Source organism: Staurois parvus, unplaced genomic scaffold (assembly GCF_062004578.1).
Source record: "Staurois parvus isolate SC_StPar_1 unplaced genomic scaffold, SC_StPar_1.0 ptg000136l, whole genome shotgun sequence".
Lineage (NCBI taxonomy): Eukaryota > Metazoa > Chordata > Amphibia > Anura > Ranidae > Staurois > Staurois parvus.
This window is the reverse complement of record NW_028317932.1, coordinates 14,982,770-15,004,015: the sequence shown is the minus strand read 5'-3', so window position 1 is coordinate 15,004,015 and position 21,246 is coordinate 14,982,770. Positions and strand designations below refer to the sequence as shown.

The 21,246-nt window shown below is 40.9% G+C and overlaps 1 protein-coding gene across 2 annotated transcripts in view; it reads left to right on the top strand.

The window, feature by feature from the left end:
- Positions 1-8,305, top strand: part of GSDME (gasdermin E) — a 144,902-nt gene extending 136,597 nt beyond the window's left edge. For both annotated transcript variants that reach the window (XM_089673210.1, XM_089673209.1), the window contains exons 9-10: positions 255-328; positions 7,821-8,305. In XM_089673210.1, the coding sequence (XP_089529336.1) occupies positions 255-328; positions 7,821-8,057 (311 nt within the window). In that variant the 3' untranslated portion in view covers positions 8,058-8,305. The remainder of the gene's footprint in view (positions 1-254; positions 329-7,820) is intronic.
- Positions 8,306-21,246: the final 12,941 nt, after the last annotated feature.

The window sequence follows — 21,246 nt, the reverse complement described above, 5'->3', positions numbered from 1 at the left end:
CAGTCGTTGCTTGTTTCATATGACACTTCCTAGTTCTGTGGCATTAAAGCTGAATCTATTCACAGTATACCTGTCTCAGTATAGTATATGGTTCATGAAACAGCAAATGGCTGCTTCCGTCACAGCTTATTTACGCAGGTGTTATGCTCAATGACAGAGTTCCTTAGATTCAGCTGTCTACATGCTGGAAAATGTCACTTCACACAATACACTGGTTGCTGCGTAATGGATATTGATCTGTGTTTGTTTTACAGAGATGCCAGACACTGCCTTGGCAATGCTCGGTACTTGCTGTAAACTTCATCTCTTGCCAGCTCTCTGGGCCCTGGTGAGTATAATCTGTAGCTTATTCCAACTCAGAAAGTCCCTGAACATAAAAGCTGTTTCCGAGTGGCGCCTTTATTAATGTGTATTCCTTTTGAAGTAGAAATCCTCCCACAGAGTAGAAATTCTGATAGAGATCTTGTTGAAAACTGTCATTTTTGCACATAGTTTTAGGAACATTGGTACAATTTCTTTATCTTTTTATGTTCACTTTGATGGATATGTTAAACAGCCTCAGCATTTGTCTTACTGTAGAAAGGGGTTTTTACCCAATAGATTACTAAACAGTGGCGGAAATGGAGGAAGGTGTTTTAATGTTTTACCAAGAGAGTTCATGGTGTTACACACTAGCGATGCCATATAATAGTAACATTGTGCCACAAACCTGGGCTTAACATGGAAGACCACCTAGAGAGGCTGCATGGTAAGCATTACATTGAACAGTGTTGCTTTTAAAAAAAGTCCCTGACCCTTTCCAAAAACACAGCGGCTAAGAAACGCATAGATGTGAACGTGTCCCATAGGAAGCCATGTTAAATGGATTGTAGTACGTTTCTGCAAAATGCACTAAAAAACACATAGGTGTGAAAGCAGTAAATACACTACTTTTTACATGTTCAGGTGTAACTTGCATAGACATCTGTGTACAGATGTCTTGCAAGTCACACCTGAAGTCGCAGTGACATTCTACTTTGAAATCGTGCGACTTCACTTGAAGTCGCACAATTTCAAAGTCAGATTGGTGTGACCAAGGTCTTAAACCAAAAAGTAAAAATTTATTATACTGCAGGTTACCATTTCTTAGATGTGATGGCTGCATTTTGTTTTTTTTTAGGCTTTTTGTTCTTAAATTTTTACAGGGTGATCCAGCCAATAGGACACTAACAGGGGTGGTTACAATGATCAGCTTTTATTTATATATTTATGTAGAATAGTTTGCTGTAACTGCTTATAAAGTGTGAGCTGAAGTTTAGCTTCAATTTGTTAGTGTAATTAAATCTGCTAGTACATTTAACACTCCCCTTCTCCCACATGGACAATGTTGCTGTCCAAAGCTGCCTACTGTGCTTATTCATCCACCCTAGGGGGGGCACTCTAATACAGGAGGTGTGTTACTGGCTAGATCACCAAGTGAAAACAAAGGAACAAAATTCTAAGAAAAGAAACTGGGTGCAGCCACATCTAATGATTGGTAAACTGCAGTATATATTGGTTTTGGGTTTATTACTGCTTTTAAAGTGGAGCAACAGCCCTCCCCCCCCCCCTTGGGTTGTAGGAAACAAATAGACCTCAAATGGATCATTGCCCCGCTCTAAACTATCTGCTGAGTTGGGCAGTGGTTTTAATTGTTTTCTTCCTGGCTAGAGATAAATGGGAGAGTTGATTTGGAATCTCTATAGGGTTCATTTAAATGCATGAAGAGACCCATCCACTGTGTATAATTATGTGTGTTTGTGCCAAAAGTGACAGGTGATTTGTGCAGCCACAACCAGCAGCCTCTTAAAAATAATATACATTCAGACAGGGATGCATGGCTCTGGATGCAGACAGACTGCTTCTAGAGTCGTACACCAATCCCTGCATGGATGTAAATGCTTGGATATGCAGGAAGATCTATACAGCCGCTTCATCGGTCATCCTCTCATTGGTTGGTGGTCATGGCTGTATGGAACACCTTCTCCCCCTGGGCTTATTAACATGCCCTTTTTACAGGCTGTATAGCCTCTGCTCCTGTGTGAATGAGCCTCAGTCCTGTGCAGTGCACATGTGCCATAAAGAACACAAAGTAAATGCTTTCCGCCACCATTGTCAGCTGGACAGTGTAGAAGAAGGGAGCACTGCATCTGATGTATTGCATTTTTCTTTTTTGTGCAGAGTGGGGAGGAGACATGAAGTAGTATGATATCTATTTACTGGGGAGACAGACTGCAACAAAGGAGGAAGGTTTAGAATCCCTTGTTGTTGTTACTGTCCATGTCCCAGTGACACCCACTCCCCTTACTTCTTGTCTTGCAGTCACCAGGAGAGGAGGTGAGGTGAAATATTCCTAACAGGGTCATGGACAAAAATAAAAATTTCCTAGAAGTATTTGTTCCCAAATCTTGCCCCCAGTATGGCTGCAGTTACCTGCACTGTGCACTGCTGTTAAATCCAGTCTTCAATAAACTAAATCACAGTTGTTGACCTATATCTAGACCACAATGTTGACAATACCTAGACCACATGTGTCAAATACAAGGCCCACGGGCCAAATGTGGCCCTTCAGGCCATTTCATGTGGCCTTCACATCTCTCTTACAGCTCCGCCCCCAGCTTCTTCTTTGCAGCAGCCCAAGGTAAGGGAAGCTGTTGGACTCTTGACTTCTGATGGTTGGGGGGGGGGGGGGGTGTCTGGACATCTGCCTATAAATATTAGGAGAATAATATAACTCTATGCCAATTGAAAAGTAGGGTCGCACACCACTGGTATCCATGCAACACCGTGGCAGAACTATGTTCTGAGCAGACTCCAATAACATTTCTTGCAGATGATACCAGCGATGTGCGACCTTCCTTTTCAGCATCATCTACTACAGAAGTATGAGTGGGCTCCGTGCCGGTCTGCACCTGCCCATCACAGCTTAAGACTTAAGTTATTAGTAAAACAGTAATAGCTGAAATGCAGAGGCAATTATTTAATATGATAAAGAGTAGATACATTTGTATAGTCTTACAGATATAACCGTCCCTTTGAGGGAAATCATAATGCTGATGTGGCCTGTGATGACATTGAGTTTGACACCCCTGACCTAGGCCACGCATTACTGCACCACGCATGCGCGTGGGGATTGCCAGACCAAGAGTCTTGGCACTATACAGATGTTGCCATCACTTGGAGGCAAACGTATAATGGGCAACATGCTAGAACACAGAGCGGAAACGATTTCTCCTGCGCTCTGGGACCCAGGCCGGTGGTGAGTAGGTGGAATTAGGTAGAATTAGGATTAAAAACTCAGGAGAAGCAACCATCGGAGTATCCAAGGTCGTGCAGCTCCAAACCAAGACTGGGGAAGCCCGAACAAACTGCGAAGTGAAACAACAAGAAGCGCACCAACCTTGTGCATTACCTCAATAACCAAAATTTATTAAATGAAGGAAAGGTACTCACAAACAGCGAATAAAAACAGGCATGTAAGTCCACCCAGGGACTTCAAAGGTAAGAGGCCAGCGCGAATCCCATCATGGGTGTAGGTACTCAGTCCAACTGACGCGTTTCGAAGGTCATGCCTTCTTCCTCAGAGCTCTGAGGAAGAAGGCATGACCTTCGAAACGCGTCAGTTGGACTGAGTACCTACACCCATGATGGGATTCGCGCTGGCCTCTTACCTTTGAAGTCCCTGGGTGGACTTACATGCCTGTTTTTATTCGCTGTTTGTGAGTACCTTTCCTTCATTTAATAAATTTTGGTTATTGAGGTAATGCACAAGGTTGGTGCGCTTCTTGTTGTTTCACTTCGCAGAACACAGAGCGGTCCAGAGCTCCTATCTGTCCTTATTCCCTTTTATTTTTTCCATCTGCAAATCTACCTGTCATAGAAAGGATAGGACAAGTAGCAGTGACTGAGCTGAGATATTTTGCTACGTATAAAACTGGAGCTGGAGCAGCTGTGCATGGCAACGAAGCAGCTTCTATTTTTCATTTTCAAAATTGAAGAGCTGAAGATAGAAGCTGATTGGTTACAATGCACTGGTCCAGTTTTAGTAAAATACCTACAATATGTAGCATTCTAATACTTCATTGAAGTTAAGGAAAGAAGAAAACGTCTTACAAAAATAAGACACAAGGGAAAAAATAAAATTGGCTATAGTCAAGAAAAGCAACCATACTTCCCCGTCTTTGTTTACAGATTCTACTGTAATGTGAGCCCCTGTTTAGTTACTAGAGAACGACCACACAGGTTTGGATTGAGAGCAGCTTTTAGTAATGCAGCCCAGTTCCATCTGCAGCTTGTTTGGATATTAGGCTTTTTCAGGGATAACATGGAGGACCAACGTAGCGCAAATCAACAGACTGAAACATTATTGCTGTCTCTACAAAGCCTGGTAATGAGGTTAGAGCATTTCATCACATTTATATTAAATGCATTGATTTTCTTATTACAGTTACTTGAGTCTGACAATCCTTCTGGAAACAGAAGATGATAAGCAACTCAGTCGATAGACTAATGTTTAGCAGGGACACAAGGCCACCAATAAGAAATTGTTACAATTACTGACATACCCAGGACCAGCTCGCTCTAAGGGCAAAGCTAGTCAAGCAGTTAAATTGTGTTCATTTCATCTTGGAAATGTAGGAAAATGGAAGTGAAGGTGACCTTACTATGCATGATCTGCTTAAATGGTCAGGCCAAGCATTGCTAATTTTCTAGTTAAGAATGGATATTCATGGGCTGAAACACCCACTGGCTTTTGTATGCTAATGGACAAAAATTGTGGATGCTTTTGAAAAATGTAGAGTTTGTCTAATTTGGGTAATATATTTACTCAAACTGCCAACATTAAAGTTAAACAATTTTAATTCAAATTTTAATGAATACATTTTGATACTATTTTATATCATATCTGTTTAACACAAATGATACATGTTTTATGTACAAAATGGCCAATATCTGGTTGGACAGAAGCAATAACCGTTTGGCACCTTTCTGGCATAGAGTGCTTTACATTTTTAAGTTGTTATGCTTTGATAATATACAAGCACATTATTACAGGTTCCATGACTTCTCCTTTGTTTCTTGGTGTTTCTTTTCCTACACTCTGCTTTAGATTTGCTTAGAGGATTTCAGAGGGGTTTAGGTCCAGCCTATTTTAGGCCAGTCAGTAAAATTAACCAGTTCAGTTCTTTGGACGTTTGTAGTCCAAAGACTGGAGGGTTAAGAACAAGCTACAGCAGCAATCAGCTTGTGCCGATTTCCTTCAGCCAACTCCTGGTTGCACAGTAAAAGTGATCCAGGCCACATGATCCCTTTTACAGTGTGGGCAATGCAGTCCCCCCTCCCATGTAGTTCCCGGGCTCTCCCGCCCTTACCGGGAGCTCGGGACCACATCAACCAGCTTCCAGATTGGGTGGACAATGAGGAACATCCGTAGTGAATGAAGCTGAAAGCAATAATTTAGTCAGTTCCAGTTTCTGAGCTGTCATTCCCTGGCAGATACAGCCAGGAAAGCATCTACCATGTTAGCTGCTTGGGAGAGCAAGGGGAGACATTGGGGTCTATTGAACCCCAATAGAGTACCTGTCACCTGCCCCATCACATAGGGGGTTAACTCCTTGTGTAATCAATAAAGGTGAATTTTTAAAAAGTATAATAAAATAAAGTTTAAAAAATGTATAACGTACTTAAAAACAATTAACCCCTGTTGCCCTGCACACACCTGCAAATGAAGATGTATGTAAACTGTGATTGCACCACACATGGGGTGTTGCTGCAAATGTCAGAGTGAGAGCAGTAATTCTAGCACCATAGCTCACAATTAACACTAAACTGATGAGCTGTAAAGGTATTTAAAGCGTTGCTTATAAAGCTTTTTGGGTACCATGGTTTTTTGCGATATCATGGGCGCACACATTTTTTAAGACTTGACATGTTTGGTATCTATTTACTGGACACAATCCCTTCTTTTGTATTTTACTTTTATATTGATTTAATTATATTTATTTCCTGAAAATATGCTTTTGATAAACAGTTGCACAAATATTTTGTGACAAAAAAAATTGCATCTACTATCTTTTTACTCTACAGAGACTCTGCTTTCGGAAAATATATAATGTTCTGGGGGGTTTTTAAGTAATTTATAGCCACAAATGCTAATTTTTATAAATGTGTATGGAAAAAAAAAATTCCCTAGTGCCGGGGTTATTACTATGATGGGGTGAAAATTGGTCATTTACAGCCTTGGCAGTATGGCAAGGAGGATTATTTTGCTGGAAATTAAAAAATAATTCAGTTGCAGATGGAAGACATTTTGGTTATAATGTATTGTAGTTTAGCTATACTTTGTGAAAATGTCCAAACCTGAGACCAGCAGTCAGAGGTAGCAGTACCTCGGATTTCACACTGTAGAAACACAACTATTCGGTACACTCTCACATACCAGGAAGTGCACTGCTACTTTTCAGGTGGAATTTGAGACCTAAAAGGTACATTTTCAGGGTACTGCTCCGGTATAGTAATGTTTCCAAATTTTCCCCATAGCAAATCTTTACTTTTTGACTTCAGTTCCACTGTAACATAAATGATAAAACATCAGCATGGAGAGTGAATCCCCTTGTAATTGTGTGAGTTATAGGAGGCACTAGGAACTCCTAAGTAGAAACAAGATGCAAGCGGTAATTGCCATGTTAATGTGCAGTGTGACATTGTGCAACATTTTGCCATTGCAGTAGCGTGCATTGTCTGGAATAGATTTCAGCTCCTGAATAATACTATGTAGCTGGATGTCTTTTACCTCAATTATATTATATCTGATCAGGAGCAGATACCATTGTTCACTCTCTGCAGGACATCAATGTTTACTCCACACTGCGCCTGCATTTTATGAGTCCTTTAGAGAATACAGGTCATGTGAACATGCAGTGTTCGAACTGTTCTCTGCAGGTAACACTCCATAATAGGAAGAGATATCAGTCACTTATCTTTGACAAATGTTTTTTTTTTCATGGCACTTTCTTAGAACCAGGCTGATTCTGACACTTTTTTTTAAAAATCAGTATCTTTTGCTAGAAAGTTACTTAAAAAGAAATGCAACATATACCATTTTATTCCCTAGGGCACTTAGAATCCCCAAACATTGTTTTTTTTTTTGTTTTTTTTTTATGTCACACTATTTTTGAAACAATTTTTCAAATACAATTTTTTTGGGGGAAAAATACTCTTTTTTTTTTTTTTTTTTTTTTTTTTTTTTAATGAATTTTAATATACAAAACACAATATAATACCCAATTGTTTGGTAGGAAAAATAAGAGGATGGCGTGCTGAGTAAACAAATACCTAACATGTCACACTTTCCCTTTCCTGCAGGACACAGGTCCCTCCTCTCTTGTCTCACTCTGATATTGCTTGCTGACAAGACTGAGGCAGTTCTGGGAGTGGGTAGGGTTATGCGGGGCTGAGTCAATGTTTTTCTATTTGCTAGTGTCCAGTTATCTGGATGTAGGGAATATCCCAGTATGCTGAGAATTTGCTCTCCTGTGTTCTGTGATTCACTCCAAGAAAGGGATTTTTACAGGTAACTCAAAAATCCTGTTATTCTGCACATTGCAGACTTTTAAACTTGTACTACAAATGATGCCAATGACATTCATTCTGATCCTTATCAGCACATGAAGCCATTTAAGCTTGAAAGTGTCCCTTACGTGCTAGTTGTGCCTCACTAGAACTGACTAGACTCAAGTGCTTATCACTATAAATTGTAACCTCCAGGTCTTCGGGATTAACTGTGTTCTCTTTTTAATTAGGCAAACATCACGTCAGATGAAGGACTTTGTTCAAGGACAGAACCAGCACTGGCTGATCTCATCGACCAAGGCACATTTCAGATTGTACAGAGTTTATTCTCTCTTTTCAACAAGAGGCTGGAACTGAATGAAAAAAACATGATTGCTGTAACCAGCCAGGACTCCAGCTTCCTCACACATATTCTCTACATTGCCATCTCAGGTTTTCATGCATTAAAGAATAACCTCAAAATCTGATCTATGCTAGACGTTCCCTCCTGGGTCAGATCATATCAACAAATCCACACAGTGAGCTCTATGCTGGATTTACTTATATGAATCAAATACATAAGAAAATAGGACAGCAGTATTTTATTACAAAGATTTTCAAGCCTCAAGGATATATATATTTTATACATTTGCACTTTATTGATTCATGTTATACTTGAAAAAGGTGTTTGGACTGAAATCTCACGTGTCTGGTGAATTAAAGCCATATAAAATTATAGTGCTGTCACTTCTATTTGTCAGCAGCTGGGAGCGGAGGCCTGGTGTAGACTTAAGGAGCAAAGCAGTTCGGATTTCTTGGTTTTCTTGCCTTCATGGGAGATTTTGTAAAGATGCTTTGTGTACATTGCAAGTACTGTCTTTTATTTTCAGCACTGCAGATCTTAAAGTACCTGATGCCTGTGAACTGCTGCGTATTAGCAGCAGAAGCAAATCGGTCAACAGTAATTCCCAGGCATCCGTATGCAAAGCAGTTAAAGTTTCTGAAGATCTACAACAGTCTTTGGGTTGAGCAAGAGTTAAAAAAAAAATTATTTATACACTATATTGCCAGAAGTATTGGGACGCCTGCCTTTACACGCACATGAACTTTGATGGCATCCCAGTCTTAGTCCGTAGGGTTCAATATTAAGTTGGCCCACCCTTTACAGCTATAACAGCTTCAACTCTTCTGAGAAGGCTGTCCACAAGGTTTAAGAGTGTGTCTATGGGAATGTTTGACCATTCTTCCAAAAGCGCATTTGTGAGGTCAGGCACTGATGTCGGATGAGAAGACCTGGTTTGCAGTCTCCGCTCTAATCCCAAAGATGCTAAACGGCACCGTGGTAGTTGTCAGTACTTGTAGTCGATTAATTCACAGAACTTTGTGAATGAATGACACCACCATGTGGGCAGAGCCCCACATCGGCCAGGCTCTTTTCAAAAAGTGACAGCTGGCATGGGGAACTTCTCCCTGTACTGTTACAGGGAGAGAGGATGGGCAATCGGCTGCAGCAGTGGGCACATATTACAAGTTCCAGCCTAAAACAGGTGGAATATGAAGCATGTTCCCAAAGGTGAATTTATAAAGCCTAAATCCCAGGAATTCATCCACATTGTACAATGTGCTGGATTACTAGGGGTTAAGTTCAACAAGGTGCATGCCATCTCATTAAATAAATCAATCACTATACAGTAGTCCAACACTGGACTTTCTTGTCTCAGCTACTGCAGCTGCAGAATTGCATGCAGACATTGTGCTAGCCCCTCCTCTCCTCCTGGCCAAACAGAGTGCTTTCTTTTTTTAACTCACAGAACACAGCCTTCTGTGAATGAACAGCGGAGGGGAGGGAAGAGCAGCATCTTTTCTGTCAGTTTTACAGGGCTGCAGGAGTACAGCTTTTGCTATACTCTCAAAGCTCTGTCAGTTGTAATTAAGAGAAAAGGTGCTTTGAAAAAGTATATATACCCCTTGAAATGTTCCACGTTTTTGTCATGGTACAACCAATCAATCTATGTTGGTCTATCACATCACAATTTATGTGCCACTTTATGTATTTTAGTGGAATTTGAAGTGGAAGGAATTGTTTACAAAAAAATACTTTTTAGAACCACCTTTCACTGAAATTACAGCTGCAAGTCTTTTTTTGGGGATGGCTCTACCAGCTTTGCACATCTAGAGAGTGACATTTTTGCCCATTCCTCTTTGCAAAATAGCTCAAGCTTTGTCAGATTGGATGGAGAGCATCTGTGAACAGCAATTTTCAAGTCTTGTCACAGATTTAAGTCTGGACTTTGGCTGGGCCATTCTAACACATGAATATGCTTTGATCTAAACCATTCCATTGTAGCTCTGGCTGTATGTTTAGGGTCATTCTCCTGCTTGCAGGAGAACCTCCACCCCAGTCTCAAGTCTTTTGCAGACTCTAACAGATTGCCCTGTATTTGGCTCCATCCATTTTCCCATCAACTCTGGTCAGCTTCCCTGTCCATGTTGAACAAAAACATCCCCACCACATGATGTTGCCACCACGTTTCAGTGGGGATGGTATGTTCATGGTGATGTGCAGTGTTCGTTTTTTTGCCACAGATCGTTTTTGCTTTAAAGCCAAAAAGTTAAATTCTGGTCTCATCTGACCAGAGCACCTTCTTCCACATGTTTGTTGTGCCCCCCACATAGCTTCTCGCAAACAGGACTTCTTATGGCTTTCTTTCAACAATTACTTTCTTCTTGACACTCTTCCATGAAGGCCAGATTTGTGGAGTGCACGACTAATAGTTGTCCTGTAGACATATTCTCCCACCTGAGCTGTGGATTTCTTCAGCTCCTCCAGAGTTCTCCTCCAAGGGTTCCTCCATGTTGAGAAAAGCTGGATTAGACACTAAAAAAAGCTGCTAGGACATCACCCATATAACTCGTACTACTCCCAGCTAGCTACCATTTTTGCTAGTGGCCTTAGGAGATTGACCTCATCTCTGTACTGAGAGAGGCTTGCCTTCTTATTTGGAGGTTTTTTTTCCTCTGGATCTCTTTCCGAGTTGATTCTTTTATCCATACTTTTGTTGCACTATAGTCACTGCACCTTTCGGATCAGTTGACTCCTTGGCAATGCCTTGGGGCACTGTATACCTTAACCCTGCCATATGGAAAACATAGGGATCAGCCTGTAATGTCGCTTTCAGTACTGGATCCTGCTGTGTGTATGCCCCTTGCTATATAGATTGAGTCGCAGGGTGCTCTATAGGTCCAGAACTGCAGTCGGACTGGCGCAAAGCCAAGCCTCTGTCCTTCATAAGGGGTATACCCTTGAAAGAATCTTCAAAGCCAGGAATGAGTTAAGAAACCCTTATTCCCTCAACAGATTAGCAAATACAGAGCTGAAATCCTCCAAATGTTTATCTCATGCTGCCGCAAATTGTTTTTTTTACCTTTAGCAATTTTTTTGGTACCGGTGTCCTGTATGGAACCGACTAGAACTAATGGACACCTGTTCTGTTCAACTGAGTAGCATTCTACTGCCACATTCTTGGAGTTAATGGGCAAAATGTCAGGCCTCATCCATGGGCAGTAGGGGTCACAAATGGGCCCCTCCAGCCTTCCTGTCTAAGAAAAAAATCTTTCCATTGAAGCAGAAGTTGTTTTAGAGGATGGGAAGAGGGTCCTTAAACCTCAAGGGCATAGAAGCAAGAGGACACTTCAAGTACAGAACGTTCTCCAAAAAGAATGTAAACTATAGCTTTTCTCATAGAAGCTGTACATTTTTGCTTAGCATTGAAGCACTCAGAGTCTGCTCACCCTAGGGTGTCCTTAGACTGGGAAGGTTTGGATGGCTTTCTGTGTTTATTTGTTTGTTAAAGCATGGAGACATGGGTGGAGGGGTGAGTTTGCTTTGAATATTAAAAATAAATTAAATTGTATTCTGAGCAACACAAACCAAACATACTGTGTAGTTCTGCTTTAAAGATCCAAAAGACAAGAGGTTATAGACACTCTTTAAAGCTTCCTTCTCCCTGTCAAGTCTCACCATGCAACCTTCTTGCTTCCATGGTTATCTGTCAGATGAAACTTATGGCCTGTGACTCTGGTGCCATCCTTATGGATGCCTCTGTCCACAGTCAATTGAACCTGCTACCTTACATTCCTGATCAAATTCTTTGGTAGATTCTCCACAAAATTTCCAGGATGAGTCTTCTCTATCCACATATGGAAGATCCTCTGGCTTGAAAGTGGGCCAGCTGAACTCCCATGCAAGAAATGTCTTGACAGAGCATCATATAACATTTTAAACTGCAAAAAGGACATTGAATCTGCTTTGGAGGGAGTGACTGAAAAGTATATGCAAGGCATTAGGCCATCGACATTTTCTGTTGCTGCTACAGCTTTGGCAAAAGCTGTGCGTAAGTGGTACGATATAAATGTAGTTATAGCCCCCTGGTCCATTGGCTGAAGGATGTCAATTGTGTTTTCAATCAGATAAAATACCTTTTACATCTGGGTGTAGATCAGCAAGATGCTGGGGCATTATCAACCAGAAGGGAACACTGTTCCAAAAAGTAATGCTTCACCTAGGGTATAAATCAGTTGCTGAACCAATCCTGCAATTAAGAAGGCATAGATGATGCAAGCTTTATTTTAGTAGTAAATGGGCAGCGTGTGCACGCTAACCTGCTTCAATGCGTGTGAGTTCTCAGAGTGATAGATGACAAAAGGCTTCAACTTGAACCCGGTAACATGTCCTCCCAACAACGTGACTCTGTCCTTAAAAGCTTTGAAGCTGTGCATTGTTTTAGCTTTTTTTTTTTCATGTAGGACCCTTTAAGCTTTTATCAATGTGGATGAAACCAGATATTTTTGGAAGAAAATGCTTGGAGAATGGTGGCTACTGTCCAGAACAAATCTTCAAATTGGATAAAAGCATAGGAGAATATTGAGTGCCTTGACTTGAATTATTGAAAGGCTCATTGACTTTTTTTTTGTATCTGGTCATCAAACCAGATAATTTCTCTGTCATGAATGAGGCCGTGATTTTGCACACCCATGCTGCCCTGTAGCAGTATTTTGGGTGGTCAGCAAGTGGTTAATTATTGATTTTCCCTTCTAAGTGCCTTTTTTTTTTTTTTTTTTTTTTTTTTTTTTTTTTTATAATTCCACTAATTTGAACACTAAAACTGTCTACACTGGAAATATTAATGTCACTAAATCCACATCATAAAAAAACTATCAAATGCTGTTCATACTCAGTCACTATGAGAATCGTTTTTCTGTATTCTGCTGCTCTCTATATCCATCTTCTGTCCGTGTCCCCAATTCAGCTAGGGATTTTGCAGCTGTAGAAGCAATGTTCAGTTTCAGTGAGTTTCTATGCTGAGCATTTCCTTCTTATCACACCTGACCAGTCCAAGCGAGTCACACATGCGGACTTAAAAAAAAAAATGCTAAAAAATTCATATGTGTATGAGACAGATAATGCTTTATGTTGGTGGTATTTATTCACCACTGGGATTTTTATTTTTTTTTTGCTATGTAAATGGTAAAAGTTGCACAATTTTATAAGAAAAACACTTTTTTTCCCCAAAAATTTTGAACTAAATATATCCTCATACATCTTGGCCAAAATTTACTCCATTATCTTTTTAGTAAGCAAAAAAAAAACCCAATTTAGTTTATAACCAAAAATTATAATTTTTAAACTTCTTTACATTTTTATTTTTTATATTTTGTTTTTTTTAGATACTGTCACCCTAGCAGTACAGTGTCACCATGGTGACACTGTACTACTTTTGGGGGGTGATTTTTTTTTTAATTTAAAACTGATTGCTTTTACAGCCTTTATGGGTATAAAAGCAATCATTTCTCCTCTCTGGCTGCATTCGTGCAGCCATTGAGTACTACTGTGTGAGCTGTGCTTGGTCACAGACATGGTATACGGCTGTTATGTATAGCCTTGTGACCTCTGATCATTCACAGATTTCACACATAGTAAGCAATGATGTCAGAAGTGACATCATTGCTTACTACTCTGCATGTGCTCACATGATTGGGACCTCGCAGAGAGGTCTCGTACGATGATCGGTGTTCCACTGTGGCCGGAGGACACAGCGGGTACAGAATCGTGGTGCTGCACGCTCCCAGGGAGTGCGCACAAGCAGGATGTCCGTGTGTATACAATGGCTGGACAGGAGGTGGCTAAAAACATCAGATCTCAATGGGGAAAAATATCATGCTGGATATCTATACTGATATGGACTGGGTAATGTTAGGAATGTAAGGATGCCCCATCATTTGATGGAAATGAACATTATCAATCTCCAGTGGACAGAATTCAAAGACACCTCAAAAATCAAAGTGAACAAATGATGCAGCAGGCTAGTCCATTTTGCTGAAATTTCATTGCAGCAACTCAAAATGGTACGCAGTAGTTTGTATGGTCCCTACGTGCTTGTATGCATGCCTGACAATGGGGCATGCTGCTAGTGAGATGATGGATGGTGTCCTGGGGTATTTCCTCCCAGACCTGGACCACAGCTTCACTGAGCTCCTGGACAGTCTGATGTGCAGCCTGGTGGCGTCGGATGGACTGACACATGCTATCCCAGAGGTTTAGGTCAGGCAAGTGTGGGGACCCATTCAATGGTATCAATTCCTTCATCCTCCAGGAACTGCCCCCATACTCTCAGCACACGAGGCCAGGCATTGTCCTGCACCAGGAGGAATCCAGGACACACTGCACCAGCATAGTGTCAGACAATGGGTCCAAGGATTTCATCCCAATACCTAATGGCAGTCAGGGTGCCATTGTCTAGCCTTTAGAGATCTCTGTATCTTTCCATGGATATGCCTTCCCAGACCATCACTGACCCACCACCAACTTGGTCATGGTGAACGATGTTACAGGCAGCATACATTCTCCATGGCTTCTCCAGACCCTTTCATGTCTGTCACATGTGCTCAGGGTGAACCTGCTCTCATCTGTGAAAAGCACAGGGTGCCAGTGGTAGACTTGCTAATTCTGGTGTTTAATGCCAAATGCCAATCGAGCTCTATGGTGCTGGGCAGTGAGCACAGGTCCCATTAGAGGACGTCGGGCCTTCAGGCCACCCTCACGAAGTCTGTTTCAGATCGTTTGGTCAGAGACATTCACATCAGTGGCCGGTTGGAAGTAATTTTGTAGGTTTCTGACAGTGCTCATCCTGTTCCTCCTTGCACAAAGGAGCAGATACCGGTCCTGTGGATGGGTTAAGGACCTTCTACGGCCCTGGCCATCGCTCCTAGAGTAACTGCCTGTCTCCTGGAATCTCCTCCATGCGCTTGATAGCTTGAGTTTGCTGGGAGACACAGCAAACCTTCTGGCAATGGTATGTATTGATGTGCCATCCTGGAGGAGTTGGACTGCTTCTGTAACCTCTGTAGAGTCCAGGTATCGCCTAATGCTACCACTAGTGACACTGACCCTAGCCAAATGTAAACTAGTGAAAAACAGTCAGCAAAGATGAGTAAGTAAAAAAAAAATGTCAGTGGCCTCCACCTGTAAACCAGTTCCTGTTTTGGAGTTCATCTCATTGATGCCCATCTATTGCGCCTGTAAATTTCATTAACACCAAAGCAGCTAAAACTGATTAACAACCCCCTCCGCTACTTAACTGACCAGATCAATATCCCAGGACTTGATGCTATACTCTGAATAAAAAGTGTTGCTTTAATTATTTTTGACCAGTGCATATATTTGTATGACAGCTTAAAACAGTTTATTGATATTTATTTTTACTCAGTAATCCAAAGGCTTTTTTTTTTTTGAACATGTGACCAGCTGCAGCGGACTAAAGGCTCCTCCTGCTTATGCTTCCCTGCAGACAGGCTGGGAAAGATCTGGGTCAAGTAGCAGCAGTATATAGGTTAGGAAAAAGGTACTTAGAAGTTTAATTACAGCGCCATCATCAATAGCCAGAAATAGAAGGGAGTGTGTAAATTATACAGTGTGTGTGTTTAGCATCACTAACAGCAGTTCAACAATGGGGAAAAAGGTATTGAAATAGTTTTCTGTTTTTAAAACCCATCACAAAGTATACTTACCATCTTTCTGCCTTCAGGTACAATGGACTACTCAGCACATTTTTATTTGTTGGAGTAGACATTAAATGTTTCTAATACTTGCCAGTTAGTCTTGAAATTCTGTTTATCTTTCCTTATTATTAATCTTTATCATGCAACCTTTAAATGGGAGTGCAGAGAATGATAATGAATCCGGTCTAACCACCAGTAAGCAGGTATAATTCATCCAAAGTCATTAAAACTGAATTCCAGGAATTCTGCTGCTTTGTAAAAAGTAAAAGCACACTGAATTAAATCCAAAGAGGTCTGCTGGACTTCTCTCTATTATCTATAACTGACAGGTTTAAATTACTCCCCAAAGATGGCTATCATTTCATTTCTAGGAGCCCTCCTCCTGCCCAATCACAGAAACCTTGGTATTACACATTCACAAAATACTATACTGTCCTCTACTGTATTTCAAGATATGGAATTTACAGATAAGTAAAAATTCCTCTTTCAGAGATTCAGTCTTAAATCGCCACCATTTGTTTCCCAAAACCTAAGAACCCCCTGCTCCGCAGTCTACAGGGAATGATGCCTGAAACAACCAGACAGCAACAACTGGTGGTGGTATAATGCTGAAAAGCTCTAAGGAATGTTCCCGCTACCACCACCAATGCTGAAATGATGTCTATTGTGAAGGCAAATGGGGTTCCTATATAATTGTACTCAGTGAAGTAGTCACTAAACACATAAGAACAAATGCGAATTTAATTAAAATAGTTTAGAGTGAATCATCAGTAACTTTACAAGTTTGCACAAAAAAAATCCCTTACATAGCAGATTAAGGGATCATGCATTTATCTGACCCAATTCACATGCTGATCAGAACCAAAAACCAATTCTCAACCTTGATAATCTGTAATTAAAAGCCCAATAAGAATGATCTGACTATATGATGATTTTTTTTCTGAGCAGGTTTCTCTTCTGATTATGCACCCCACTCACATTCCTCCTCTACCCTTGAAAGCATCAGATAAAACAAAAACACAAAAACCATTGATCTGATGCTCCCGCCCAAGAAAAAACAAAAACACATAATATGGCCTTGTTTACATCCTCCCTAACCAAATGTGATTAAATGCTTGTCACTTCAAGTCCTAGACCATAGAGATGATCAGGGATGTTTCAGTCTCCATCAGGTCAGGTCCCAGGCTCACGGGTGAGATGGGTAAGTCTGGGAAACAAAGCCATGCTGGTGGGGTGGGGTTGAGAGGAAGGGACAACCCCTCAGAGGGGGTTAAACGACCCCTTACACTGCTTGTAAAAGTGACCCAGCAAGTAATCAGCTGCTCAGATAACTTTTACAAGTTAGGGGATCAACAGCTGAAACTTTTAATACAGGAGTTATGGCTGACAGCTTCAGCCATGGCCCTGGTATAACTACTAGATTGTGCATCAAGTGGTTAATGCCCCCCAAAAAAAGGTATAATACACGTATGACAGTAAACAAATACACCAAATAACTATTTTAAAAAGTTCTACAAAATAAAGTGAAAACAGATTGCAAAATAAACAACATAAAATGTGACAACAATCTTTATTATATAGAAAAACATAAACATGTTTATTATAGTTATATATTATATAACTATAATAAATAGAAAAAAAAATTAAAACAGCCATTATTATAGTAAAAACTGAAACAAATACTTTAAAAAAAACACTCTTGAAATGCCTGCAACTGGGATAAAACTCCAGCAGCTGATGATTCCAGCACTTTGCTCCTCTGGAGGAACCCTAGTTGAAAATGGCTGGTCTACAACATGAACATTTGTAAACATACATGATTTCTATAATGGAACAACTGTTGAAGAAAGAGGAACAACTGCGAGTTACACTTTTCTAGAGCTCTACTATCAATTTATGTAGGTATAAATCAGTAAATGTTTCCCCCCTTCTTTCAGAGCAAATTATAAGGTTTACTGTAAGAAAATACTGTACATTATCTTGGTGAGTAAACTTTCAAAGCTTGCTACTTTAAATGTTCAGCTCCACTTGCTGTGACAAAGTGTCTAAAAATATCCAGATCAGTCAGAGGTAGAGAGATGTGGGGAGCAGTAACAACAACACCCATTATGCAGTAGTTGTCTGCACCAGCATTGCAATTTCAGCCTAGAAAAAAAAGGACTTTCTGATCTTTTACAGATGATTACTTGCGATATCCTTCTGAAAGTAAAACAGTTTATCACAGGATATTACAGTCAGCGCACACAACAGGGCTGCTATACAAGCACTGAATATCAATACGCTGATCATATTAACATGTGGGAGTTTCATTTCTAGTTGTGCTTTTAGTGATCAAACTAATCAAATATGAATTAAAATACGGTACATATCAATTTGGCTCGTCTAAAATAGTTTTGATCATAGGTTTATAGAGAAAAAAGGACCTGTTTCAGTCTTGTTCATACTCTCTCTGCCAAACAAATGCTCCAGCAGCCCTCTGAAGAGGACAAGAGCAGCAAGCTAGCCTTAACAGCCTTGATAATATTACCCCATAGTATTGTATGTAATCATTTCCTTGCTACTATTCTCCTTTCAAGTTAAAGACAACGAATACTTTAATCGATGTATACATCCAGGTGGTACGGGCACAGGTCATTTAGAAGGGATTTGTGGACAATGTATATATTTTAATAGATTTGGTTTAAAGAGTGATTTGGTCTAACAAATGATAAAGCTGAATTCCATGGAACACAAAATTTCTCCATTGCAGTGGGGCTGCCTCTGCACTGCAAGGCTTAAATGCTCTTTTTTGTTAATGGTACCAGAAAAAGAATTCTGACTTACCTGTAAATTCCATCTCTTAGAGTACAGTACAGGATATTCATAGACCCTGGGTTATAGACTGGTATCTTCAGGTGATTGAAAATGCCCTTTTTGTGTACACTTATAACCCTACCCCTCTCTGAGAGACCTTTTTTTAGCAAGCAAAGCAGAGTAACACCTGGACAGAGGGGAGGGTGGCCTGTGTCTTGCACTATACTCCAAGATATGGAATTAACAGGCAATCAAAACTCCTATCTTAATTGTACAGCACACAGGCTGGATATTCAAAGACCTTGGGACATCCCCAAGGAATAGGAAGGGTGGGCAAGAAGGCATAGAAACTGTGCCAACAAGCGCAACAATCCCAACTCAGAGTGCTGCTGCAGGAACCTTGCGACAAAAAGAAGCATCTACAGAAGCTTGGAGAACTTGAAGAAGGTATGAACCGAATACCAGGTGGTGGCCATGCAAAGCTGGGCAACAGAGGCTTGGTGTTGGAAACACCTTAGGATCTGGTGGAGTGAGCACTGCTGAGCAGTCATCTTTTAGGGTGTAAGCTCTTGACAGTAGTGTAATCCACCTGGCAACAAATAGGCCCTGAAGACAAGACAAAGAGCAATTCCGTCTTTCTTATAGAAACTGGCTTTTAGATAAACTCTGTATGCTCTGACAATGTCCAGACAATGAAGAGCAATTTCTTTGGGGTGCTTAAGGAGTAGAGCAAAGAGGGAAGGACTTTTTCATTAAGGTGGAAGGTAGACAGTCACAACCATAGTGAGAAAGGTAGGTCTTGGGTGCAAGACTACTTTGTCTTTGTGAAGGCTCAGGAAGGAATCACAAGGTGCTGTAACTCTGAATAATTTGTTTTGCTAGATAAAAAAGTCAGGGGTTTTTGAAACAAAATGGACCAGGCAGAAACCTACTCCTTAAGCTCGCTAAATTCTGGTCAAGGCCAGACTGCAGGAAGGCAAGAATCAGAGACACTAATACTCTGAATAAAATCAAGGAGCAAAGCTGCACTCCCAAACCATCTTATAATAGGGTGGGTGGGGAGTTCTTGAGTATGTCTGTGTACTAGGTTCTCCAAAGCCAGTTAGGTGCAATGAGAATCACATTGGAGCAGTCAAGCTTACAATGCCAGTTCTAAAGGATCTTTGGAATGGGCTTCAAACAGGGGTGACTTGTACCTGGAGGCTAGGATGTCTATCTGGAGTTCCCCCTTTCTGACAGAGGAGATTGAAGATGTTAGGATGAAGGGCCCATTCCTGTTGATCCAGATGGTGACAGCTGAGATAATCTGCCTTTCAATTGCCCACTCCTGGAATGTTAACAGCAGAGAGCACTGGATGGTGTTTCTCTTCCCATGAACTGATCACTTATTTACATTAAGACTGCCTGACTCCTGATGTCCCCTTAGTGATTGATAAAGGTCACAGCTGTGTCCAGAATGAGGTGTAAATATTCTAGGCAAAGAAGGGGGGGGGGGGGGGTGGAGAGCAGATGTTTGAAAGTTGATTAACCAATTAAAGGCCTGAAACATCACAATAGTTCTTTTGATGTGTGCAGATAATTGAAGTGAAGAAAAGTCCTTCAGAAGAAGGTCATCTAGGTATCTTGTTACGTGAATGCTCTGAGTTCTTAAGAAAGCAAGAAGAGGTACAAGTACCTTTGTGAATACTCTAGGTACAGGAGGATAGGCTAAATGGCAATGTGATAGATTGGAAGTGATTTCTTCTACTGTGCAGCACAGGAAGCACTGCTGAAATGGGTAAATTGGAATATTTATATATGAGGGGCGTTCAAGTCAAATTGAGACTTTTGTATTATAATAAAAGTACAAAATTCCAAAGAGTGGAAATTGCATTTATTTTTCAACATATTCCCCTGCTACATTTATACACCAATCCCAGTGTTTAACTAATGCCTGGAAAGCTTCAGTATAGGAAGATTTGTCAGTATGCCTGAATCATCCTAGAACAGCCTGCTTCACTTCGTCAAGATTGTGTTTACCATTCCCACCTAGAGATTTGTCTCTTGTACAATTTGACAACAGATTAAGAGTCGATTATCCAGGATCAGACATTCTATATGCTGAATATTCCCAGGAATGACTGCTGTGGGCTAGGAACCACCATGGCCGGGATCGTCATTGACAGATGTACGGCCATCTTTGAAACCTTTTCACATCACATGTCTGTGGGGAGTGTGTCCGTTCCCTTCCATCAGCTCCCGTCCCCTTGTTTTGTGCTTCTGTGAAAAATCTTTTTTACCTCTGTTTTACAAGGCTGTACAGGGCAGATAGCTGCAGATAAATAGGTAAAACATACACGATATTGCCAAAAGTATTGGGACACCTCTCTTTACACGCACATGAACTATAATGGTATCCCAGTCTTAGTCCATAGGGTTCAATATTGAGTTGGCCCACCTTTTTTCAGCTATAACAACTTCAGTTCTTCTGGGAAGGCTGTCCACAAGGTTTAGAAGTGTGTCTATGGGAATGTTTGACCATTCTTCCAGAAGCGCATTTGTGAAGTCAGACACTGTCAGTCAAGAAGGCCTGGCTCGCAGTCTCCGCTCTAATTCATCCCAAAGCTTTTCTATTGGGTTGAGGCCAGGACTCTGTGCAGGCCAGTCAAGTACCTCCACCCCAAATTCGCTCATCCATGTCTTTATGGACCTTGCTTTGTGTACTGGTGCGCAGTCATGTTGGAACAGGAAGAGGCCATCACCAAACTGTTTCCACAAAGTTGGGAGCATGAAATAGTCTTGGTATGCTGATGCCTTAAGAATTCCTTTCACTGGAACTAAGAGGCC